Source organism: Argopecten irradians, chromosome 14 (genome assembly GCF_041381155.1).
Source record: "Argopecten irradians isolate NY chromosome 14, Ai_NY, whole genome shotgun sequence".
Lineage (NCBI taxonomy): Eukaryota > Metazoa > Mollusca > Bivalvia > Pectinida > Pectinidae > Argopecten > Argopecten irradians.
This window is the reverse complement of record NC_091147.1, coordinates 24,428,076-24,455,173: the sequence shown is the minus strand read 5'-3', so window position 1 is coordinate 24,455,173 and position 27,098 is coordinate 24,428,076. Positions and strand designations below refer to the sequence as shown.

Sequence of the window (27,098 nt, the reverse complement as noted above, 5' to 3'; positions counted from 1 at the left end):
TGGGATTTTTTTCTCCATAAAATGCTATTTTTTGCATATCTAAACAGGAAATGTGAGACATTATATTCTGATGAATGGCCTGATACAATGAATACTTGTCTCTGAAAAAATAACAACTAATGTTTGATATGTAAACCTGTCAATACATAAGTGCGTTATGCTATGCCCTAACTACAGAAGTTGAGTCACTATATTAATTTGTTCCTTTAGTAAAAGGCATACACGTACTTGTAAGTGTGGTTTCTTCCATCCATGTGGCACCCAGACCAAATCCGTCAGAAAGCGACATTATGCCACACATAATGTATCCTAAATAATTAAAAAGGTGCTTCACACAATTTCACATATGAGAAGTAGAATCGTTTTAACATATAAACCATCCTGATAGAACGGATATGACATAACTTAACACGCTCACTGTACATGTTACATTTGTATCCTTCATCGGTTATGGTAAATATGTGATGTGAGAGTAGAAACAAATAATCGAATCCGGATATCCCATGTAGGCAGGATTTCTTTATTAGATTGCGAGTTCAAGGTCCGGTCACAGGTGGTGATGATGTATTACATAGTGGCCAATGTTTGTTACTTATATACACTAATTTGTGTCAGGCCTGTTGTAGGCTATTGTCATCATATGACAATAAATCAACATACCAACATAACTTGTGCTATTTATATAATTCATTATGGCCAATGATACAAAATTACCTTGGCCTGGATGTTCAAAGGATGATTAGCTTAATTATATGATTCGAGAAATTTTCATTTGCTACAAGAATTTCAGCAAAATCAGCAAGCAGATAGATAAAGACGTTTTTAATAATCTTACAAAATATTGCAAAATCTGCATTACCAGAAATTGTTTTATCTTGATTCCAAATACGTCTTTAAACTGTTTTTAGCCTAATCATCTTTTGAATAAGTGGGCCAGGTCTCAGATTATTTTATGCTGCCTGCTCTCCATACGTCCTACGATGTTATCATTAAGAAATATAATCGAAACATTAAATACATCGGCTAATTTACTAGTTGTGTGTTATAAGTAAAAATAAATCATGAACGGACTTAAGCTATTTGTTGTTAATTACTAGATAATTTGATAATTTGATGACCAGGAACTGATTGATGAATTACATTTTATGATATTTTAATTCGCATCTAAAATTCAGCCCGCAGTTCTACAACTCACTTAACATGGGAAAACGCATTAACTTTAAATTTCCCATAGGGAAGTAGAAGTTATTTAAGTCTTAAATCTAAGAAATCGTCTTTAGTTCTTATGATGCTTTTAAGTGGAAAACTATATGTTCAGAAATTGCCTCAATTTAAGGAATATTTGTGAAACTCCGTCATGAGCTCTTCAAGTGTGGTCTTAAAACTTTTTTTAAACTCGAGATTTTGTGATGTCGAATTTGTAATACATTTATTGTAATATTGTAAACCTTTATTACGCTGTTTTCAAAGAAAGAACAGGTACTTGCTTGTATTTTAGTTAACTTAGTCCCTATAAGCTTATTTTGCGTGCGATGAAATTTTACATAGTTCACAGGAAATTAAAAGTCTATATGAAAACGTTTTATTTGGTCGAAGCAAAAGTAAATTGGCTCATATTCTCACGATTCTGTATAAATATTGTATATTCAAGTACAATTTGTTATTCTGTATTTGCGTATTACAGAGTTATCTGCCCTTGTGGGTAGGTATCGATTGTGACGTCATATATTTGCGAGCGTAATGTCATACTTTTCGGAGAAAACGACGTGAATTACGCTCACAAAATAATGACGTAACAATCAATACCTACCTGCAAGGGAGCTAACTCTGTAATATGCAAAGATGGAATATAGGATCTTAAATAAGTGTTCATTTCATGAGATTTTATGAAGCAAGTCTTAGAAGTTTTAATTCCTGCGAGCCTTAGCGAGTAAAATTAAAAACATCGAGACGAGTTTCATAAAAATCCCATATGAAATGAACACAAATTCAAAATAGTTTTTATCACAAAATTACAAAAACCTACATTTTGAAGAATCTAAAGTCAAAATATATTGCGAAATTCCAGCGAGGCCGCCATTTTATCCCGCCGTCCCACATCATTTTATTGTTTCTGTATTGACTTCGCTTCATGTCATATTATACTAGTAACATATGCAAATATATTACACCGGTGAAATCATTGGATATGTGATACAAATAAAAAATATTCATCTGAAAATATAAAAATATGGATTAATGTTTGAAGCATTAGCCTGTTAACAAAGAGGCATTAAAATCAATTTTAAAACAAAATGAAAAAATCGACATAGTTAAAAGTAAATATATGGCATAAATAAGATATTCAGATATAGGTTTAACAAGCATAAGTAATATTTATATCACGTATTACATATTTATAATAATAACCTGTAATAATCTTCTCCTTTTGAATGTACACAAATATTTTGACATAGGAAGTGTCAGTCTACATTCTCTATAACGATATACTGTACATTTGTTAAATTTGGTGGTTGGTTTATTTTCGCAATATATATTTACTGTTTCATTGAATACCAAATATTCAGAAACTCACTGACGAACCTAAGAATAGTAGTTCAAACAATTATAAGAACCGGTGAACCTCGAAAGGTAACCTCCGTAAATAAGTTTCTGGTTATTAGAAAACCACGAAAATAATGACCTCGCGATTTTTTTTTTTTTTTTTTTTTTTTTTTTTTTCAGTATATACCACAGAAGACATATAACAGTTTTACCGTAATTGTGTTGTTATTGTAACGTGAAATTGTAACCAAATGTAGGATCTTATCAGATCTCACCAATTCACATGCAACCAAACGATTTTGTGAACAATTTTGTCACAATAGTTTACCATGTGACGCCACGGGACTTTGCATATCATGTAATCAAACTTTCTTATTCGTTTACTACAACCTCAATGGCATGTAAAACTATAATGTAAAGGTTAAGATAAATATCTTAACTTATATTTCATATATATATCATCTTAGCAAAATTATATTTGAGTTGTCCCCCTTTATCTATTTAGTATTATAAACACATCATGAATGGAAAAGACTTACAAAGGCGTAGCTAGATGTCCGATCAATTAGATTTTAGAAAATCGTTAAAAAAACTAAAATTGAAAAGAACTGTCTATTTGCCAGTACTTATACATTGATATGTTAAAATAACGATAATAAATAATTGCATAAGTGGTATCTTTTCCAATGGAATTATACATTAAAACAGATTTCTCACACTTTACAAAAATATTACTCGGCATGCAAACGAAAAAAGAATCTTGCAACAGAAAATCATTTCGAAACTAAAACATTGATAAATGAAAATTAAATAAAAATCAGTTTTAACCAAAACACCAACCAAACTGTAGACACCTTCCATCTGAATGTACCTTAATTATTGCAAAGTGAGTGAAAAAATAAATCAAACAATACAGAATTCGACCTCTAATTTGGAAAATGGTGACAGAGAAAATCAACGAACAAATATAAATATATCAAATAATGCATAATATGTGTTAACAGTGGTTGGTCAGTATTTTGTCTACTGAAATGCATTCAGTTTTACTATGATATTCATGTAGTCCAGAGGTGTCATATACGACATTGATAGTAAACCCTTGGGTATAGAAGATGATGTTACAATCACATGTACATAAAGTGTTCGCATTTTGTCATACAGTCCCTGTTATACAATTTATTAGTTTCTTTTTTTAAACACCAAAAACATGCCAAAACAAAAACTGATTTCAATACTGTTCCGAGTTTCTTTTACTCATATTTTAAACACATATTGATCGTAATATGACACAAAAAATGAGCCCAAACACATGGATTATCTCCCTTTGCTTAATGGTTGTTGCTGAGGATGTAGGCAACGGAGCGGAGTTCCTGGTGTTTGTTATCCAATCGTCGACCGTCGTTTCCAGTACGCTCAGTGGCATAGGGCCATTCGTCAAGAGAACAGAATGGAAGTCTTTCAGGTTAAATAGCGAACCTAGCGGAACAAGAAATGGAGTGGAATTGATTTGAGTTTAAAATTGAAAAAAAAAATGTCCATAAGCAAATTATACTGATTATGATTATTAGGATTCTTTTATTAGAGAGAGGCTTTTTATTAATATGTCAGATGATTATCAACGTCAGTGTTATCAACAGTAAAGAAAACATCGGTTATACATCTGTAAACTGTAAATTTCCACACATGATATTTATAGCATTGTGTTAAAGAAGCTTTAACAACTTTAAATTTAAAGACATTAGACAAGAACTAAAATTTTGACCCCGTTTATCCAACACAGGTATATTTATTATAGTTCAAATTGAAATATAATAATTATTAAATGTTAAGATAATTTCATTATTATATTCTGAACTATTATTTTCACAATCTAACCTGCTTTAGCCATCAAGACGGTATAAAGAATACGTGTGTCATAAGACCTCGCGGGTCCGCATTATCAATTTCAACACATTTTGGTCTGTGTAAAAAGATGTTTTTCTTGGTCTTATCGTTGGTCTTTATATTCCGTCTTTGCATATTACAGAGTTAGCCCTCTTGCGGGAAGGTATCGATTGTTATGTCATTATTTTATGAGCACAATTCACGTCGTTTTCTCTGAAAAGTATGACGTTATGCTCGCAAACACATGACGTCACAATCAATACTTAGCCGCAAGGGCATATAACTCATAATATGCAAATCCGGAATAGACACGTTTGAATTAGGTGTAACCGAATTAGGATGAATAACTGTTTTTAAAATTACATACCAAGTTCCTTTTCCGCCTTAGACCTCAGCTCTCTGATACGTATTTCTCCCACTTTGTACCCACATGCTTGTCCCGGCCAAGTAATGTACCGATTGACCTCGATAGTGACCGCTTCACGGGAGTAAGCAGTGTAGTTCAGCATGTACTCTATAGCCATTTGTTGTTCCCAACTACAAAATTATCAAAACAGTAATTAAAACAATTTGAAAATGTGAGATACGAGTTCGATCAATATGAACAACAGATTAATTGAATATGATGAAGATTTTTATAATAAATTGTTGTGATTAATCGATATGAATGTTATGAAACATTTCATAGAAAATAAACAGATATCTTGTTATTTACGCTAGATACAATTTTAGCGATTTCAGCGTTTAATAAGAAAATTTAATAGAGGGTTGCAATTTTCGCTATTTGGCTTTCAAGATAAATATTAATCAGGTTAATAATTTGCGGGTCGATTTTTTACCATCATAGAAATACCCCGCAAAACAGTGTTCTTTTGTATATGGGAAAGGCGGACTAAAATGCCTTCGTTCAAGTTTGAAGGAGTTTACCGAAAATTATAAACGTAAAATTATATGTAAACTTTTTTTTCTTGACAAATGATTTGTTATTTTTAGGGGGGTTACACATCATAGATACATTTAATAAATTTGTTTCTATTCATCATTCAGGATAAACATGGTGATGAGACAGAGCATGTGGCTCCAATAAGATAGTTGTTTACCTCTAAGGACTTACTTATAATAATGTAGTCCGGTATCTACTACCAGCCGACAAGCGCGTAACATTTCAGCACTGTATCGCCCCATCCTGTCAAGGAATTGTTTAGTAATTTAATGAATGCAAGCCATGTTTATGTAGTAGAATTTTTCCCCATTATTGAGAATGAAACCGAATTACATAATCAAAGAAAGCTTTGCTTATTTTCTGGTAAGATACAATTAGTATGTTTTTTTTAGAATACAAGACCCGAAATATATTGTTATGCCAAGTGAAAAAAACAGAATTATTGAAATCTTAACAGCTTGTAATCAATTATCAAGCAGAGTGCAGATAAAGTAACATTTTATCTTATAAAAAAAAAAAACGAAAAAGAATGATTTCCCAATTAACTTCTTCAACATACAACAGCTTATAGAATTTAAACAAAATGTATAAATTAATTTTATATATCAAATTATTGTTAACGTGTATGACTTACAGCTCAAAGTCGTCTTTATACAGACCCATCTCTTCACCGAGGTATTCAGCATACAAAGCCCATCCCTGTTTTAACAAGAAAATATTTATATTGTATCCAATTACAGTCAAACATGTCTTAACGATCACCTCTGTATAAAACCCACCTCTTTTTTTCACAATCAACCTGTGTATAAAGATCACTTGGCTATAAAGATTGATAGATGTCATGTAGACAGGGATATCTCATCATGAATAAAAGATTTTGTCTTGACCGTCAAATCTATCACAAGATATATTCTTGTCTACATGACAGACCCATGTTTGACAATTTTTTGTCCATACTTTAACAAAAAATGTTGAAAATGAAAATCCAGTTCTTTAGAGAAAAAAATCATTGACGTCGTCATATGGAAATCGCAATAACAATGGTTGCCGCATGTATTGATGACGTCACGTCATTGTCTAGCGCGCGTTAGCGGTGTTTTCCCTACCCCAGTAAAAGCCAGAGCTATCTTTTTTTCCGACCAACCGACATCTATAGGCAGATTTGGCTGAATAGTGCAACTCAATAGATATAGTTTTTAGATTAATACAGATAAACAGATTGAGATACGACTCAGGAGCCACGCCTAGTGGATATATTTGTTGTACTAGCTGATAGGTATACCTCAATTATGTTCCTTGACTCAGCTTTACCATGACATCTGTCCACGAACCACTTAACTTGTGATTTATAATCCATTTAAATCAAAACCAATTTTCAAAATAACTGGAGTAAAATACAAACTACAAAAAATTAAACAGCACAACTTTGAAAGTCGTAATATCAGCAACACGAATGATAAACAATTCAGCTCTTTGTACATATTTTCATAATGTACCCAGAGAAGTAACTATATATTGGAACTTTGTAGAACTATCTCGATGTGAAGACTAATATAACCATTTCTTATACATTATATGACAACAAAAGTACAATGCGAGTGATAATTCATGAAAGCCCAATCCGAGGCTTCCCATTCATGAGTAACCCTTAGTGTTGTGATTTCGTTGTCACACCCTCATAGGTAGGGAATGATTCTTTTCTCCCGTATACCAAAGAAAAAATGCGAGATAATAGCCATATAAAAGATAAGTTCTATCGCGACAATGCACTCGACGTCTACGACGCATGAATGCATGACGTCATGTAATTGTTTACCGTCATCTGTCATACCCTAGGGATTGACAAAGAAATCTTTATCAGCTTAAACCGGGGATAAATCAGTGAATGGTGGGAGGAAATACTATTTCAAATGATAGTGAAATTATGCAAACTCATTACGATATCTTACCTCGACGTACGCTGTATAAAATGGGAAATAGAACGGTGGCTCGTAAAAAGAAAGTTCGGGTTGGCTTCGGAAGTCAGGCAGGTTGGCTCGGAGGCCGACAATGTGCTGCAAAGATAAAAAAAAGGAAATAATACCAATCTGATTGAAATACAGATCCTTTTTATCACTACGTTAGATAAGATGATCTGAGAAAATCCCATTAGGTTCATGTCCAGGTGACCTTTGTAACTGGCTAATCAAATTGCTGCTGGCAAAATTTTGACAGTGAATTTCAGGGGACGAAATAGTTTGAAAATCTGTCAGAATTATTTCCGTGAAGGTAGTCATCTCGCCCAAAGAGCACAATAAAGCTAATCGTAATTGTACGTTGGGGCGAAACCGCGTTGTCAATTGACAGATAAGAGATAAGAGTAACATGCAGAAAATGCATTTAATCTGAATTACACGTGGTATAAAGGTCATCCGAACATGACCCTTTGTTATAAGGATCTGTATTTTAATCAGATTGAAATAATACGAATAACTCATCAAATAGATAAATATTGTATTTTCTATTAGAAAGTGTTGGTAATCGAAAACAATATCCTCAATTAAGACCATCTGTTTGTTTCATCGATGATTATTAATGTGCTTTCAGTATGGCTTTCACAGCTAAACTCCTAGATTCCTGGTCCAAATTATAGACAGAATATATCATAGTTTCAAAGGGTCAAACTTCAGTACTTTTTTAAACTCCAAATTAGACAAAATCTTTCCTAGAAAATTTCCTAAAATAATACAAAAACATAACGATAGAGCTTGATATGACTTATAAGCATAAAATAAGCAAATTTCTTAGCTAGTATATGTCCTCCAGTATAGCTAGGCGAACATTTTGACGTGTTATTTCTTTTCAAATTTTGAACAATAAAGGTAAGGGAATAATTCAAAGGCGTAGGCAAATATGAATGGTGACTTTACCGCAACATATGCCTAAAGACGTAACTTTATACATGTAATAAATATCATATGTGTAAATATGCACAAAAACTCTGCTTCATGATTTGACAGTTTGTACAGATTTCATTGGAGTGTACATTAAATATCATTATTTTTGGCAATGCGGCAAAAATTCATTTAAGGCTCTTACTGATTTCTTGTAAAATGAAATTGAATGCATTGCCATTAGATTGTTGGTTTAAACACTTTTTGATTCGTGGGTATATATGGCACAAATAACATTAAGCAAGAACGAATATATACACATAAAGCTCAAAACTATGACAAAAATGTGTATACGAATATGTGTATGTTACACAGTATCTATTGCAGTACCTGGAGATGATGACCGGGGCTGGCCTCATGTAAAGCCAGACTCATGAAGTCATATGTAGGACTGAAATACAACGATGAAAAATACTGTGATTATTCTCTTAATATGCTTACTAAAAGAAGTGACAAATCATCGTATCTTTATAATCCCGAAAAGCCGACAATCATCGTTAAGATTATGAGTCTGAATTGTAATAATTTTTCTTTGTGTATGTTGTTTTCTGTGTTATTTAATCTTCTTCACGATTATGCTCGAATTGATACAATCTGTCATTAAACTTTTATCTCTAAAGACACCTTGACGTTGGAATTATCTTTGTTTGTTTGTTTGTATTTTTTTAAAGTAACAAAACACGACACTGGATGTATTAATTATCTTACTTCTCTCTTGGTCTAAATACATTAACGTAAAACACCCCCGGGCTATCCTCTGTAGCTGAACCATATCCACCTCCAGGGCCGTCGTTAAACATCTTCCGTACCCTGTCGACATAAAAGTAAAATACGTATTCTGTACCCTGCCGACATAAAGATAAGATACTATTACGTATTCTGTACCCTGTCGACATGAAAGTAAAATACAGTGTACGTATTCTGCACCCTGTCGACATAATATCATTTTTCTGTACTGACATTATCAAAAACATGTTTGTGCAGTGCCGCCATAATAGCAATCTCTTCCTATTCATTTTACCCTGCCAGCATACCATCCTCTCTTCTGTATAGAGACTATGGACATATGGAAACAGCGGTTTTAGTTTCATGATGAAAAAACTACTTGATGTGCAGTTATGTTCATTATCATCAATAATCTATTCATTTGAATTTTCTTATTATGCTAAGTGCAAACTTTGTACATTGAGTAGTGGGAAACAATACTCAAAATTTGGTCTTAATGCCTATGTGTCATACTTCAATGTTAGAATGAGCATCAAAAACGTATTGTGAATGGAATTTTTCTCGATCGATCGAAATCTAACTTACACTATCGGTATATCTGGAATGTCTTTGAAATATTCCGGAAGCTTTGGGTCGATCCGCTCGTGGATAATGTTTTCATATTCCTGGATAATTCGGTCCTATAAAAACCACCAAAACAGAAATTTGTTTACACATCGTTTGTAATACAAATGATCAACAAAAATCTGACATTAAATGAAATTAATAATGATATAATATAATTGATGGTATGTACACTCAATGCAATTATGAAAACAACTGTATAAAGATTACAGGTATATGAAAAGTAGTGAAGATGTTCTCACACAAAGAGAAAAGAACCAGATGTCCCAAGAGTGATAACGGTATCTGCGTCATTGGTATACTATAAGTCTATTTTCATATGTTAATATAAAGGATATCGAGATATTCTACTCGAGGGCCACCCGGTGTAGTAAATCTCAATGTTTGCCGAGGATTTCACATAATTTTGCTATCCGTATTCTCATAGCCTCGTGATACATATCAATCATAACTCATCGATTTATTGCAATTAATCCCGCATGTTTAGAAATCTACAGTAATTAATTATATAAAAAATATGCATCTCAATACTCCACACAAGTACACGATAATTAGGTTCATGGTTTACTGATCCCTGATTGCCTCCATTGGAGTCAAAGCAGTCAAGCGTCAAAAATGGCATTTGAATGTTAGCAAGGAATCAACCTGTCTGTTGACTTAGTAACGTCACGAGATTGTGTTGTATCGTATAGGTAGTCATATAACATAGTGTTAGACGATATCATTGCATAAGATAAACCAGAACTGCACCAGTTGTTATGAAAAATTAATTCGGGAGGAAGATCTCAAATGACACCCGAAGAGTGTTAACTTTGATTTTGTTTAAATTTTGTTTGGATAGCAGCATAAATTAAGATATGTTAACTGATACAAGTGTGTCAATTTTTTCTATGAATATCAACGTATATAGATTACAAATTGATATTTACCGCATCGTCGTAAACGAATCGTGAGTCGTTGTTTAAGGAAGCAAAAAACTCCTTCACAGTCCCGTCAAACTGTTGTCTTTGCATCACCTTCCAATGTAAAAATGGAGTTATCATAGAAACCAGATTTGCAATAATTCTTTCATATGGGAAATGTCTCAGATTAAATTTCTCTAAAAAAGGATTTCCTTAAAATAGCATTGTTCCTTAGCTTCTGTATAAATGCTTTCACATTGGAAATCTTCCTTTAGTTAATTTATGCAACAATTCATGCTGTTAAGTAGGACATGGGATTTAAATCACTTTCGTGAAACTGGATCAATGGGAAACAAGTTATGTAAATGATGAAGGTGATACACAGTGGATAACATAAAATTGATATCAATCAGTCTGCTTTTGAACATTAAATGACTTGATTTATATAAATATTTTCTGATGACGATTATACGACAATACAGAAAAAGTGGAAACGCCGTAGCAGATAAACCTACATTTAACATGTTTTTGTAGATCCTCTCCACTTCTTGCAGACCCAGATTGTGAACTTCCTCAGGCGACATGTCCGCTGACAGATGCCACTTAAGACAGGCCTTATAGAATTCCTCACCATTTTCTAGAGTGTTTACCCCTGTATTGGGTCTGGTGTTATTCATGTAAACCTGATGAAAGCAGAAAATTAGAAATTAAATTTTATTTAATAGCAACAGACGAGAATAAAAGCTAAACAGAAATATCAACCTAATTATATATAACATATCCATCATGGAAGACGTATTTAGACTCTTCTAGTATATTATAGACTAGACTTGTCCATTTCAAGGGCGAATGAGTTAATTCAAAACCACATAAACCCCACCTAGAGAAATTGCGAGCTTAAAAAACTGTGAAGATTACCACATTTTATGCTAAAATAATATTCTTCTATAATTTTAACATGTTAATGCATATTTATGCAATTTATATTTGAATTTAAGTACAGTAATACGTTAACTAACGTTTTCAATATAGTCTTTCAAATCGCTGTATGCTTGAATGAGCCCCTGAACAGCTGTCGCTCCCCTCGTTCGTAAATCTTGTCTGTAATTAGTCAAGTAAATACTATTGTTATGAGGAAGGAAACTGTGGAAAAAAATCTACAAGATACGTGGATACAATGTTTTTGAATTTGATACCCGATCCCAACAACCGAAATAAGAGCCTCTTCAAATTGTGCCTTTCCCGTTCTCAATATTTTGCTGTACCTTTGACTGTATTACAACGCCAATTCTTGAAAACGTCAGTTAAAAACACAGCAACATATTACATATTACTTACATCCCTGACGAAAATTTATCTTGAATAATTAATATGATTTAGATAATAACATTATAAATGTTCTAGTTTCGGCGCAATTTTTATCGCAAATGCAATCTTTAACTTTATATAAACGAAATACAGAAAATACAATTAGTGCACTTATGTTTACGCGCAGCATTTCTAGTGGGGAAAGCGTTAAAATCAAATCACCACGAAGATATGTACTTTTAAAGTAATAAGGTGGTTGTTTGAATGAATGGCTTCAATCAGACATACTTATCTGCTTCAGTAATGTATTCTGTAGAGTTCAACGCCCCTTTGAAAGGGTTGTAGAAATGCGAGTCATCTGTGTTATTGACGAGCATCTGTGCAATTTGTGCTGGGACAGGCTCCTACAAAACATTCAAGTTTGAGTTAGAGTGGTAATTTCGTACGAGAACAGAGTCAAAAACATTATTTTCTAATTGAACTTTGTCTCTTGTAAAGAACATGAAATGTTTTTCATTCAAGTTCTCATGTTTTCTATCGAACCGCTATTATGAAGACAACGAATTGTGATTTAGACATTTATGTCATAACAATTTTTATTTTAACACCTAACCAAAATTGTGCAGTATCTGCCGATAAAATGATAATGGTAGAAAATTCCTACAAAAATTCCAGTAATATTTGGTATATAGTGTGTTATATCTAAAACATATCGTTTCCATCAATAACATTAAGCCTACGACTGACAATAGCCTTATATTCAGGATATTAAAAATACTGTTTTATCATAACAATAATATAAATTGTTTTAATGTGTATGCATGACCTAACCTGCTGTTACCAAGCAATTAATTGAAATACCGTGCATTTTGTTTTATTATCATCTATAAATAGTTTTAATTCATTAATATGCCGATACAATAGTTTTTTCATAACAGAAACATCATCATTTTGGTATACATACAATGGAATGTCTGTGTAGTGTTCTGTTCATAGTAATCGATAGCGCCATGGAATCAATTACTTGTTGGATCTACAACAAAACAAAAAAAAATAACCAAAGATCATTTGATACACATTTTCAGTACTATAATAAATTTGGAAATGCAGAAAATTAGTGAAAAAAATTAAAGCGCAACTAGTTTTCCGTTAATAGGAGAAATAGAGGTACATGTATGACCCTTTAAATCGCTACTTCTCATAGAGTACAGTATTCCAACTTTACAAATTACAGAGTTATCTGCACTTGCGGGTAGGTACTGATTGTGACGTCATGTGTTTGCGAGCGTAACGTCATACGTTTCGGTGAAAACGACGTGAATTGCGCTAATAAAATAATGACGTAACAATCCATACCTACCCGCAAGGGAGCTAACTAAGTAATATGCAAAGACGGATTGAATGTAAAGGCATTTGACCAGAAATATTCTGTAAACCCTTGTGCTATGACATCCCTTGCATAAGAGGGGATAGACTCAATAGATATTGAATGACGGGGAACAGAGTTTGTATAAACCTTGACTCTGATCCTCCTCGGGCAGGAGAGGAGGTGTCCAATAGGAAATGTAAAAAAAGAAATGAACAACAAATTTTATGAAAATTGCTTGGCATAATAAAACAGGCCTTTGGGCCGTTTGTTCCATGTTAAAGAGTTATCTCCCTTGCGAATAGGTATCCATTGAGGCTTTATTATATTAAGAGCAAAAATCACTTTGCACATGGCATCACACAATCAGCATCTATTGCAGACGTCTCTGTAATATGTAAATACAGCACAGGCTTTATCTGTCCTACGTAATATGTATTTTATGTGAATTTCGCTTACATTTTACGTTGTGGTGTATGAATCACTTCCTATTGAGTTTATTAAGATAAACTTTATCTGATTCATCTTACATGTAAAAACTTGCAGCAAATGCAATTATGCAGGTGTTAAAAGCATGTTATGTTAGTGAACACTAGACTTTTAAACTTGATAACAGAAACTGCGTATGCTATTCTTTTGTTTGTAGATAAGGTATAATAGAGTCGGGTATGGGTTTGTCAAGTGAACATGAATATATTAACCCGAATGTTAGGTTAGTCAACACGAAGTTCCGAATGTTGAATAGCCGAAATCTTAAACTCCGTTTGTATATCTCTGTCTACTTGCCATATCCAAATTTGATTATTTTTCTCAATACATAAAAATGATGGAATTTGAACTGCTTGGAAGCAAATTCATCGCGCCGTCATCCTAAAATCGTCATTACATGCATGTGTCAAAATTGATGACGTCAACAGCAACGTACGTCGCGATAATGTCGCAGGTATTGATTACGTCACGCAACCATCTAGCGCGTGTGTGCTGCCTTACACGTTCTATATAAGAATTTTTTCTTTTCCCTAGCAAAAACATACATTATCAGCACTGTTAATCTTTATATTTAACGATAATATTTTCTTTGTTTGTTTATTTTTACATTTTGTTTACTTCTTACATTTATTTATTATTGATATTTCGGTCTTTGTTGATACTATAAATCAACTTTATTTAGCATGCGACTTACTTTCGCGATTTTCACGATCTAATAAAATTTGCGATATTTAATCTTCGCGGATTGATATTTTCATCATTTACCTGAAAATATAAATCTTCGCGAACTGGTTTTGATATCAAAATCGCGGGATTTGGTCGCCACAAATGAAAGTTTGTTTAGAATACTAATGTAATCATTTCTATAAACATACTGTTGACTTATTCAATAATATTTTAAGTTGTATCTACCTACCAAGTTTGGCATTCCTTTAAGTCGTGCTATATAATTCTCAAAGTCTCCCCGAGTGTTAGTCGATGCCATTACAGCCGGGTAATATAACTGAATCCCTCCTAGGAAATTCACTGGGTTAATAGAAGTATATCTGAATAGAAATAAAATACAAATGTAAAACAAAAAGCATTGGTATTCCATCTTTACATATAACAGAGTTAGCTCCCATGCAGGTAGGTATCGATTGTGACGTCATACCTTTGTAAGCAAAAGCTACGTATTCTTTTTTTATTTTTTTTTTATTTGATATTCCACTCATAAAACACGACGTAACAATCTATATCTGCCCGTAGATTAATATTCGTAATACAGAATAATGTTATCGAAACAGGTATCAAAAGGCCAAAATCCATATTAATTACCTTAAATGTACATATTTTTGCGCAATATTTTTTAGTACAAATGTAATCTTAAACAGGGTAACGAAGTGATAAATTCATGCAATCGTTATTTTATAGTTATACAAAAGATACGCAGGAAATCCAATTAGCACAACCATGCTTTAATGAGGCATTTCTCGCGCGAAATGTACTAAAATGAAATAACCACTAAAATAATGTATTTTTACCATCATTCAGATTGAAGTGTATAATATGTATTTAAAATGTATTCTAATATTTATTAACAATTATATAATATACTCGATGATCAGCTTTTAACGTTCGTGGTATAGAGATGGGGGTCACCCGTTTACCTGCGTATCGATGTACATTGTATCTTACCTTGCGTCCATTCCTAATACATGTCATGTAGCTTCAGTTCCAGTTCAGTATTGATTTTTGCGATGTACTAATTATTTGACAGTGACGATTTCACGGTTGTATTGACAAATTATCTTTGGTAAAATGAATGTGTTATTCTATATCATTTTTGGAAATTGATCTCTTGTTCCATTATACGACATACCTTAAGGTGAATAGTTGTTCAAAGAAAATCAGTCTGAGGGCATTCATTGGCATTCCAAACCCCCTTACATATCAAAACGTACGCTACTTACATTGTCCAGTTTCCAATTGAAATAATGGAAAAGCCCGTTTTAAATTTAGCACAGTTTAAGTTTTATATGATAAAATTTTATTTCCTCACATGCAGAGCGATTTTGACGAGAAATTTTTTTATATAAAAAATTGTACTGGATACATCCGCACCATTTTTACCGACTTTAGCTTTCCTTTTCCCGGCTATTCACTTTAATAACTACTAATATAACTTTTAGTGTCTTGTTAGCCAATAAGTAATGGCTAATGCATACAACAGTTGCCAATTGATTTTTTTTCATAAGAAATTATACTGGATATATCCACATCATTTTTACCGACTTAAGCCTTCCTTTGCCCGATTATTCACTTAACATGAAATTTTGTTGGAAGCATTTTGCGTGTTTTAAAGAAAAAAAAACTATATCTATGAAATGAGCAGCTTATTAATTAACAGTCTTGATAAACAGTGTTTATTTATACGATTTTGTTAACATGAACATTTACGCAAGAGATGAATTTTATAATGTTTGAAATAATGTTGCAAAATGTTTATACATGTTATCAAATTCATTACGAAAATAACAACGCGAAACAAATACGTGTTAACGCATAACAATTACGAAATGCAACACTCTCGATTATATCCATTTTACTAGTGTAACAGTACTTCTAAAGCATCATCAAAAGATCAATTCATCCTTAACCGTAGATGAACCTACAATAATTATCCATGCATAAGAGACGTACAGTGGTGTAGCAATGTGTGTTGCTACATGTCACTTTCGTATGTGCATATATAAACTCATATTCACAAAAGTAGCTAATTTTACCGAATGTAGACAAATACCCTGAAGGACATTATATATGTATAGGTTTACTTATATCGTAGTAAAGTTTGTTCACATCAGTTTCGAGAGCATGCTTCATATTATGTGCAATATGAAGAACTAATATAAATTTATAAACCATTTACAATACCTGAATTATAAAACCATAAATCGCACTTAAGGAGGAGGCGACACCTTTCAGGTAAGCGTTAAAGTATTTGTCTAAGACCGTGAGAAATAGTATAAAGATGATCCACCTCGCTGACGAATAGTATTTGTTTTCTATATCCAACACATGACGAATAAGTATTTTCTTCAGTTACAAAAGTTACTTAATTTACATCATCACTGAAAAGTTTTACTCCAAGATAAATATAGATTATTGAAAATAATTAATTGCATCCCGAAAAAATTCCCCAGAACCATGCCCTATATGGAATGAGGTACTGATTGCGTATCACCGAAGGTAAAATATATTGTTTTGTCTGTCAGTGGTGTTATACTCTGGTATATAAATTAACCGCTATGCAATAACTTCTCAAAGCAATAAACATGTAAGTTCCTCAGTTAGACAAAGTATAAAGTATTAATACCCGATGTGAAAATGAACCTATCGAAACAAAATATTGCATTGTTAGCTATCATTTGTCTTACTTACAGTGCCCACTGATGCCCTTATCTATAATATGTATGGGTCGTCTTACTTACAGTGCCCACTGATGCCCCTCTATATAAGATGAATGGTTCGTCTTACTTACAGTGCCCACTGATGCCCCTCTATATAAGATGTATGGGTCGTCTTACTTACAGTGCCCACTGATGCCCTCTTTATAAGATGAATGGGTCGTCTTACTTACAGTGCCCACTGATGCCCTCTTTATAAGATGAATAGGTTGTCTTACTTACAGTGCCCACTGATGCCCTCTTTATAAGATGAATGGGTCGTCTTACTTACAGTGCCCACTGATGCCCTCTTTATAAGATGAATAGGTTGTCTTACTTACAGTGCCCACTGATGCCCTCTTTATAAGATGAATAGGTTGTCTTACTTACAGTGCCCACTGATGCCCTCTTTATAAGATGAATAGGTTGTCTTACTTACAGTGCCCACTGATGCCCTCTTTATAAGATGAATGGGTCGTCTTACTTACAGTGCCCACTGATGCCCTCTTTATAAGATGAATAGGTTGTCTTACTTACAGTGCCCACTGATGCCCTCTTTATAAGATGAATGGGTTGTCTTACTTACAGTGCCCACTGATGCCCCAGTACATAAGATGTATGGGTCGTCTTTACTTACAGTGCCCACTGATGCCCCTGTATATAAGATGTATAGGTCGTCTTACTTACAGTGCCCACTGATGCCCCTCTATATAAGATGTATGGGTCGTCTTACTTACAGTGCCCACTGATGCCCCTCTATATAAGATGTATGCGTCGTCTTACTTACAGTGCCTACTGGTGCCCCTGTATATAAGATGTATGGATCGTCTTACTTACAGTGCCCACTGATGCCCCTGTATATAAGATGTATGGGTCGTCTTACTTACAGTACCCACTGGTGCCCCTGTATATAAGATGTATGGGTCGTCTTACTTACAGTACCCACTGGTGCCCCTGTATATAAGATGTATGGGTCGTCTTACTTACAGTGCCCACTGTTGCCTCTCTATATAAGATGTATGGATCGTCTTACTTACAGTGCCCACTGATGCCCTCTATATAAGATGAATGGGTAGTCTTACTTACAGTGCCCACTGATGCCCTCTATATAAGATGAATTGGTCGTCTTACTTACAGTGTCCACTGATGCCCCTGTATATAAGATGTATGGGTCGTCTTACTTACAGTGCCCACTGGTGCCCCTGTATATAAGATGTATGGGTCGTCTTACTTACACTGCCCACTGGTGCCCCTGTATATAAGATGTATGGGTCGTCTTACTTACAGTGCCCACTGGTGCCCCTGTATACAAGATGTATGGGTCGTCTTACTTACAGTGCCCACTGATGCCCCAGTATATAAGATGTATGGGTCGTCTTACTTACAGTGCCCCCTGGTGCCCCTGTATATAATATGTATGTGTCGTCTTACAGTGCCCCCTGGTGCCAATGTATATAATATGTATGTGTCGTCTTACTTACAGTGCCACCTGGTGCCAATGTATATAAAATGTATGTGTCGTCTTACTTACAGTGCCACCTGGTGCCCCTGTATATAAGATGTATGGGTCGTCTTACTTACAGTGCCCACTGATGCCCCAGTATATAAGATGTATGGGTCGTCTTACTTACAGTGCCCACTGGTGCCCTCTATATAAGATGAATGGGTCGTCTTTCTTACAGTGCCCACTAATGCCCTCTATATAAGATGAATGGGTCGTCTTACTTACAGTGCCCATTGATGCCCCTGTATACAAGATGTATGGGTCGTCTTACTTACAGTGCCCACTGATGCCCTCTTTATAAGATGAAGGGGTCGTCTTACTTACAGTGCCCACTGATGCCCTCTATATAAGATGAATGGGTCGTCTTACTTACAGTGCCCACTGATGCCCCTGTATATAAGATGTATGGGTCGTCTTACTTACAGTGCCCACTGATGCCCCTGTATATAAGATGTATGGGTCGTCTTACTTACAGTGCCCACTGGTGCCCCTGTATATAAGATGTATGGGTCGTCTTACTTACAGTGCCCACTGATGCCCTGTATATAAGATGTATGGGTCGTCTTACTTACATTGCCCACTGATGCCCTGTATATAAGATGTGTGGGTCGTCTTACAGTGCCCACTGGTGCCTCTGTATATAATATGTATGTGTCGTCTTACTTACAGTGCCCCCTGGTGCCAATGTATATAATATGTATGTGTCGTCTTACTTACAGTGCCACCTGGTGCCAATGTATATAAAATGTATGTGTCGTCTTACTTACAGTGCCCACTGGTGCCCCTGTATATAAGATGTATGGGTCGTCTTACTTACAGTGCCCACTGATGCCCCTGTATATAAGATGTATGGGTCGTCTTACTTACAGTGCCCACTGATGCCCTGTATATAAGATGTATGGGTCGTCTTACTTACATTGCCCACTGATGCCCTGTATATAAGATGTATGGGTCGTCTTACTTACAGTGCCCATTGATGCCCCTGTATATAAGATGTATGGGTCGTCTTAGTTACAGTGCCCACTGATGTCCCTCTATATAAGATGTATGGGTCGTCTTACTATCACTGCCCACTGATGCCCTCTATATAAGATGTATGGGCCGTTTTACTTACAGTGCCCACTGATGCCCCAGTATATAAGATGTATGGGTCGTCTTACTTACAGTGCCCACTGGTGCCCGTCTATATAAGTGGTTAACGTGTCAGACAGGATGTCGTAATCAGCCTTTTGTTTAGCAGTGAAGCCTTCTGTAGATACTGCTTCCAATCTAGTGTTAAATGCTTCGATGTCGCCCTGAAAGAAATGTAATGCCATAATGAATAGTTTGTTAATTTCATTATAACAGGTAATTTGCGCCGGTGATTTTTTTTTTTCGTTTAAAAAAAAATAAATTTAGCCATTTTAAAAATCGTGAAATTGCTTCAGTGTTTTGATTATATGATTCAATAATTAATCAATACTTCGCGGGTCAATTCCTTGAACAATTCTTGAGAAGAGATGTCCCTTGAAATCGCAAAAAAAATGTTATAGTCCAATCTCCCTGAAACATACTGCCAAAGACAATGATCAGCACACCCCACCCGACCACATTAAGCGTCCCTAATGCATGATAAATAACGGAGAAACAATTCAATAAAAATATTAACACTATATCAAGTTAAAGAACGTCGGAGAACAAATAATAAAATGACAATTACAAATGACAAATGCAGATAAATTCAATTTTGCAAATACTTTGATAAATCAATGATACCTTTCTTTTGTCGAAAATCGATGTATTGTAAGATCGCAGTCTATCGTTATAGTCGTAGTAACTTAGGTATGTGGAGTACGTCGGGGAGTCTTCCATCCTCCACATCCAGAACTCCTTCTCCAAATTGGTGACGGTGCTGTACTGACCTGAAAAAGCAAATAACAAAACAATGTTTCACCAAGGTGTACAAACATAAAATATAATCAGTTATCAAATCTAAGCGCTTTTTACAGCAGATATTTTGAACTCAATATGATAGCACACATCGTTTAGATGTATTCTAAAGCGCTGACGAATGGTAATTTTCTCTATTAAAAACAGGAGCAAGCGAATAAGTATTTGTCTTCAGTTAGTTACTTAATTACACGTAATTACTATTATTGAAAAGTTTGAGTTTGTACCAAAATCAAGATATATTATTTTATATGTATTTTTGTGTTAATTTAACACATGTATTTCATTCAAATGATGGATATCGTTTCTGTTCTGTCGGCGGTGGGTGATCTATTAATATATCAATTTTGTTTTATTGCGAATTACAATCATTTAGTTGAAACAAAACCATATAGACCGTATCAAGGTGTCTAAAGATTTCACATCGACGCAGCATCAGGTCGTTAATGCGTGTCTCACATATATACATGTACAGTTGGCCGTGTAGGATACGGCAAACATTACACAAAGTCAACTAAAAACTTAAAAGTTAAATGCCCAAGCATAGAAGTTAGCATGACGCGTTATGGGTACCGACCAAAAAAATCCTGATACAGTCTTGGGTCTCAGACAATTTAAATTTTAGACTTCGCACTTTACATAGAGATCGAATACGCCTCTATTTCCATTGCTAACGGTAAATGGACCTGTGATTCATAGGTATTTTTCCTCAGCTAACTACGTTCATTATTTAAAAAAAAGTTATTTCTGTATTTTGTTTTAAGTGTAAACTTAGCCAATCAGAAATGACGTAACTTTTTGTAACGCGATCTATGATTGGCTAAGTCTAAACTTTAGGCAGTTTTGGACTTAGATTGTTTCATCTTGGGCCCAGGGCCGGCGCCATAAAACTTATATAAAACTATATTTAAATATTTAAGTTTATAAATATTTCTGATGATCAGGTGTTCGATGTTTAAATATAATCTTTGCAAACATTGTATATATTTTCATATTGCTTTTCACAAGTTTTTCTTTTTTCGAAAATTGTACATTTAAAAATGAAAGTACATTTAATTTTATTTATTAATTTATCAAAACACTACTTCCAGATGGTCACACAATCTGCAAATTACTACTCTTTTCTTACATGTTGCACTTATTCTCCTATATGTAGCTGTTAACGGGTGTTATGGACTGGAATGTAAGGCTATTTATAAAGTGGCAAATAAACACCCAGCGTCTTCACCATTCATACGCATAAAGCTTAATTTACATAATTAATATTCGTTAGTGTTGTAATTTCATATGATAAACAGAATAAAACATGGTACAAATATCTCTGATAGATTTGTTGATAACTGTACCTGTCACAGCTGTCGCCAAGGTAACGAAGCCAAACAACACCGTGTAGGACATCATCTATAACATGGAGAGTGTTCAGTTACATCTCGTTACGATATTGTACAAGTGTTTTGATACCTCCTGCTCAAATCTGTCTATTTTTTTAAAGATAGTACCCATCAGTGGAAAAACACAACCTTTTGTCATTATCTTTATAAAGATATACGATGGTTTGGCTAATCAGTAGAATGGTTACAAGTCTCTAGAATTAAAAAAAAAACATTACTACAATATCGCTTGATAATTTTAAGCCATATCTTTTTCGCCTCCTCAAGTTTCAAACTAGAAAGAGATAATTTAATATTAAAATTCTGCTGAGAAATCTTATCAATATAACTTAGAATCTAGTTGCTAGTCTAGTAAGCCAGTCAAACATTAATAAAGAAATGTGCTTTTGTCAGTCCAACTCGATGTGATGCATATTTATTAATAATCGAGATTCATGTGTTTTCATAATAATGCCAAAAAACAAAATAAGGAAAGAACTGTACCAATACAGCGACAATTTATTTGTTTAAAACAAATCATGATGATTAATAAAAAAAAACACGTTAAATGTTAAATGATAATTTTAATTTTAACTGAATCCATACTTTAACTAATTACTGCACAATATACAGTAAAACACAGTTACAAAACATTAAAGTGAACAGTCGGGCAAGGATGGCTACAGTCGGTAAAAACGGTGTAAATGTATCCAGTATAATTTCTTATGAAATGGAAAAATAAAATCTCTCGTCAAAATCTGTCTGCGTACGAAGAAATTAATTTAAAGTGTGGAAATTCTAAAACGTCCTCCCGGCTCACTATGTCCGTGGTTACATTTCCACGCAGCCTCGCTTTCAATGCTTTCAACTTTTCTTTACTTAATGGTCAGAACTGGGAAACTAAGCAGAACTTGACCATCGTATTAATATGCGAGAACTTTTGGAAGGCCAATGAACGAATTTAGACTGGTTTTCTTTGCCCGACTATTCACTTTAATGGAGACTGAAAATTACGACTGTATATCCATGAATTCGTTGTTAGCGTGTTCCATATAACGTGTTGACTGTAAATAAGATATCCCAAAAGATTAAGGGAAACAATAACATTAACTAATAGATAAAATGAATATTGACCAAATGGTAATACAAATGAAGCGAACAATAAACAATATCTAGCAATATGGTGCTGTCAAGGTATGCTAGTTTTTCATTATGAATGTGTTTACTACATAAGAAAATTGAAATCTAACTGGTGTTTAACCGGTATATTTAACACTTGGCAAACTAGCTGTCAATAGTGGTATGGGATGTTTTACAATAAAGTATGAACAAATTAGGAGATAATTAAAAATTGATGTTCATTTGAAATATGGTAACATCCTTTTTTATCAACAAAGACGCAAATAGGATCACTAAACTATTGTTGTCATCGGTTGTAAACTTTTAATTAAGATAATCTGTCAAAAAGTCATTAAGTTATGATACGATGGTGTCCGCAAAAATAATTTAAATTAAGTAGTTTGCGAAACGATTGAGATTTTTTAAATGTACGCTATAGAATCTAAATAACGTCCTCATGTATGCGTTCGTATTTGTCAAATTTATTAGCGTTTTCATCAAACCTGTTCTTCATGCATGTGTTCGTATTTGTCAAATTGATACATATCTATTTGGTAGTGAAATCAGTCATAAAAAATGTAAATCTCTGATGTGTTTTTTCAAACATATTTCTGAAATTTCTGAACGTTTACTAAAGATGAAGTATTTAAATCATGAACATGAATTGTATTTAGCAAACTTGATCATTAAATGTAAGTAGCATCATTTTATACAATAAATACAATTTTTTCGGCAAGAACGACAGGTTGAATGATAAAAACTTTACCTTAAGAATTTACGCTCACTCTGCCTCCTCAGTAATAGCACGTTTGATTGGGATACTGCAAATAGACGCAATATCTGAAAATATATGCAAATAACCGTTGTAAAACATGTATATATACATACCGATTGGAAATTTATGTGTATATATACATATATAAGTATGTATGATACTAGACTGGTCTAATGTAAGATACCATAAACATATACAACTCTCAGTGCAAGGGTATCCGAAATCAATATCAATTAAAATGTCTGCCCATAAATCTGCCATATAATCGGTCGGTAGTGCCTGGCACTAGGTGTTAGCATATTCTTAAAACAAAAATCTGAAGCCTTAGCTAGCTGCACAAGTTATGTACCTTCTGTAAAGTTTAAAATCAACAATGTAATTTCCATGCAACTTGAGTGACCGACGTATCGTTGCTACTTTGTTTCCATTTCTTGGTGTAAAATGATTATAAGTTAAACGTGGAAACTTAAAAATATATTAGGATGCTTCGTAATAAAAACTTTATAATTCAACTGGTTAATAGCATGCCATTGTTCATGACCCTCGATGCTTACATGTGTAACGGGCTACATATGCATTACAGCCTCGTGACAGCACGACACTTACATGAAGGTCTTTCTAAAATGCGAACGCTAATTTCAGAAACGAGTCTGAATACATAATTGAAAAAAATACAAACATGCTGTAGATAGATATTTTGCGCTCGGTATTAGGGTCAATTGGTTACTTACATACTGTAGTCCATTTGTATCTTATCAATATACAGGTATGTTGGTTTAAATTCAACTGCACGCTCCGATACTTGAAGTCTATCAATAGTGTAGTGACTTGAAAGCATAATTTAAAGGAAAAACGGGATCTTGTTAAAGTGAATAGTCGGGCAAAGAAAACCAGTCTAAATGCGTTCATTGGCCTTCCAAAAGTTCTCACATATTAATACGACGGTCAAGTTCTGCTTAGTTTCCCAGTTCTGACCATTAAAGTAAAGAAAAGTTGAAAGCGAGGCTGCGTGGAAATGTAACCACGGACATAGTGAGCTGGGAGGACGTTTTAGAATTTCCACACTTTAAATTAATTTCTTCGTACGCAGACAGATTTTGACGAGAGATTTTATTTTTGCCATTTCATAAGAAACTATACTGGATACATTTACACCAATTTTACCGACTGTAGCCATCCTTGCCCGACTGTTCACTTTAAACAAACCACTATATGTTCTGAATAATACGAAGGGAAATCGTACCCGGATACATTTGAATCAGTTCGCAGTAGTTTGTTACTGGGTTCAAAGTATTTTACTGTATATCATTTGAATTCGTTGTGTGTTTTCCACCGGTTCAACCAGCATTTTTGACATTTGGTTAATTCTAGTTTTGAAGCAGGTTTTGTAAGTTATGAAATTCGAGGGAGGGAGAGGGATTTAATAGAGACACGCGACAACAAATCCCCAGCGGGAGCTTGGCACACACTAAATAATCATCTAAGTCAGCAAATGGAACCAGTGATCTTTTTTCTTCTTTCTCTTCAGTTCAATCTTCTTTTAAAACTATCGCATACTCTTTAGAAAACTTGAAATACAGTCTGCTTAGCAAAAAGATGCCAATTGTTATATTCAATATGACCATTTTAATTTACCCATGGTGTATTTGAAAACTTTTACTCCGCAATATATATGCAGAACACATGAAAACTAATATCCTACAAATTTAATTTGAGGGAGCTAAACCTCTTTAAAAGTACTTTCTGTGAAAGTAACAAAATTCTAAATAGCTACATATCAGTCATAATATTTCTTTTCCATTCTTCCATTCACAAAATGCCACGGATGTTCTTAAAGGACAAAGAAAATCCAAAATATGAGATACCTCTCTTAACTAACACCTTCTAACAAATAACAGAAATAATTACTTTAACCATCAAACCGCCTGTCAGCCATCTTTACTCTGAGTATTACAAACGTCCAATATGCATCACTAGAGTCCAGGGAAACCTAACAAATACTACTTGTGCATCATGCACCACTAAAAACCATGAAGAGTATATGAATAAACATTTTGAATAGTTTCTGAAATATAGGGAACAAAATTTCAATCATCAAAATCCAGGATTGCCGACCGTCAGCCATCTCATTGTTCGATCACTCCTAAATTATTGGCTCAAGGTGCACCTATATATAACATTTCTGACAAATCCTTTCTGTGTTTTTATTTAGAAATAGCGGTAACAAAAATTTAAGTACAACTATCAAAATCAAGATGGCTACCAGGCCAATGGCGTAAACAGGATTTTTTAACTGACGGTCAGACAGACGGACCACGAACGAAATGCGACTTGAATAGCTCAGCATCTGATGATGTTAACTGAATTTATATAAGCTACTAAATAAAGCCGCATTGGAAGTTTTTATTGATATTGCGATTCATAAAAGTGCCATATAATAAACTAGCAATACCTACTTTAATATAAACAGGCCTCGGTCTAATCCGGATCACCTGTCTATATGGCATTTTCCCTCTTTTATAGCACGTATTTTTAAAACCTGTATAATCCGGACACATTTGTATATCGACCCAATATGTTTATTTACACTGTAGTAAAATCAATGAATCAAACTTGATTGATGAGAATTTAACTCAAATGTAACATAATTTAGAAATCATTATTTGTTTCAGTGAATCGTAACGTCTTATTCCTCGGAGGAAAATGTCCGACCTACACTTAGTGCCTGGAACGTTGTCGGTACTCATGACGATGAGTCTCTGAATCAGAATGTCGCACACCATTACCACTAAGCCTTCACAATCTTTCCATAAAAACCTCTTATACATAAACGTATCTATATTTTTTTGGCTATCTGTTGTTTGCATGAATATGTACGAAGACCCTTTACGAAGAAAAAAAAATATTTACAATAAGATATTTCAAATCACAAATAATCGTTTTAAAGATATTCATTACTCTCTCATACAGAAAAGAAGTGACTTAATTCCATCGGATCAATATCGAGGAATAAATATACGAGGCAAGCACAGGAAATAGAACGATAAGATTCTTAGATTTCATATCTACAACCATTACTATATGAAGTCAATTCCAAGTTGCATATATAGTGATATATAGACATACATACCTGTCTGCGGAGTATCTCAGATGAACTGAATACATACCCAGTCATGCACCACACTAATGTAGGAATATATTAACTTGTTCAATTAGAAACAAACGTGACCTTTTGACATTTATATGTGACGTAAAAG

The 27,098-nt window shown here is 34.0% G+C and overlaps 1 protein-coding gene across 4 annotated transcripts; it reads right to left on the bottom strand.

Moving 5' to 3' along the window:
* Window positions 1-501: 501 nt before the first annotated feature.
* LOC138306899 (uncharacterized) lies at window positions 502-27,098 on the bottom strand. 4 transcript variants are annotated; one of them, XM_069247452.1, is made up of 19 exons: window positions 26,972-27,098; window positions 23,833-23,887; window positions 21,924-21,978; window positions 20,404-20,549; window positions 19,813-19,943; window positions 14,636-14,765; window positions 12,829-12,897; window positions 12,153-12,268; window positions 11,576-11,657; window positions 11,072-11,239; window positions 10,584-10,670; window positions 9,616-9,710; window positions 9,013-9,114; window positions 8,635-8,695; window positions 7,321-7,425; window positions 6,006-6,070; window positions 5,543-5,614; window positions 4,796-4,965; window positions 502-4,020 (listed from the first exon to the last, which is right to left on the bottom strand). In XM_069247452.1, exons 3-19 carry the CDS (start codon window positions 21,976-21,978, stop codon window positions 3,806-3,808), a joined length of 1,869 nt encoding a protein of 622 aa, XP_069103553.1. In that variant the 5' UTR covers window positions 23,833-23,887; window positions 26,972-27,098; the 3' UTR covers window positions 502-3,805. The 4 variants fall into 4 exon arrangements, with proteins under 4 accessions (XP_069103553.1, XP_069103550.1, XP_069103552.1 ...); XM_069247449.1 differs by having other exon boundaries at window positions 23,833-23,906; window positions 26,972-27,011; XM_069247451.1 differs by lacking the exon at window positions 26,972-27,098 and adding an exon at window positions 24,396-24,419 and having other exon boundaries at window positions 23,833-23,906.

What these genes read in the sequence shown, in the direction of transcription:
- LOC138306899 (XM_069247452.1), bottom strand. Translation starts at nt 21,978, where the DNA reads ATGATGTCCTACACGGTGTTGTTTGGCTTCGTTACCTTGGCGACAGCT. An exon ending in CACTACACAGACATTCCATT is followed by an intron (nt 12,269 to 12,828) that starts GTATGTATACCA and finishes AATGTTTTGTAG; the next exon opens with GAGCCTGTCCCAGCACAAAT. An exon ending in TAAGGCGGAAAAGGAACTTG is followed by an intron (nt 4,021 to 4,795) that starts GTATGTAATTTT and finishes TTGTTCCGCTAG; the next exon opens with GTTCGCTATTTAACCTGAAA.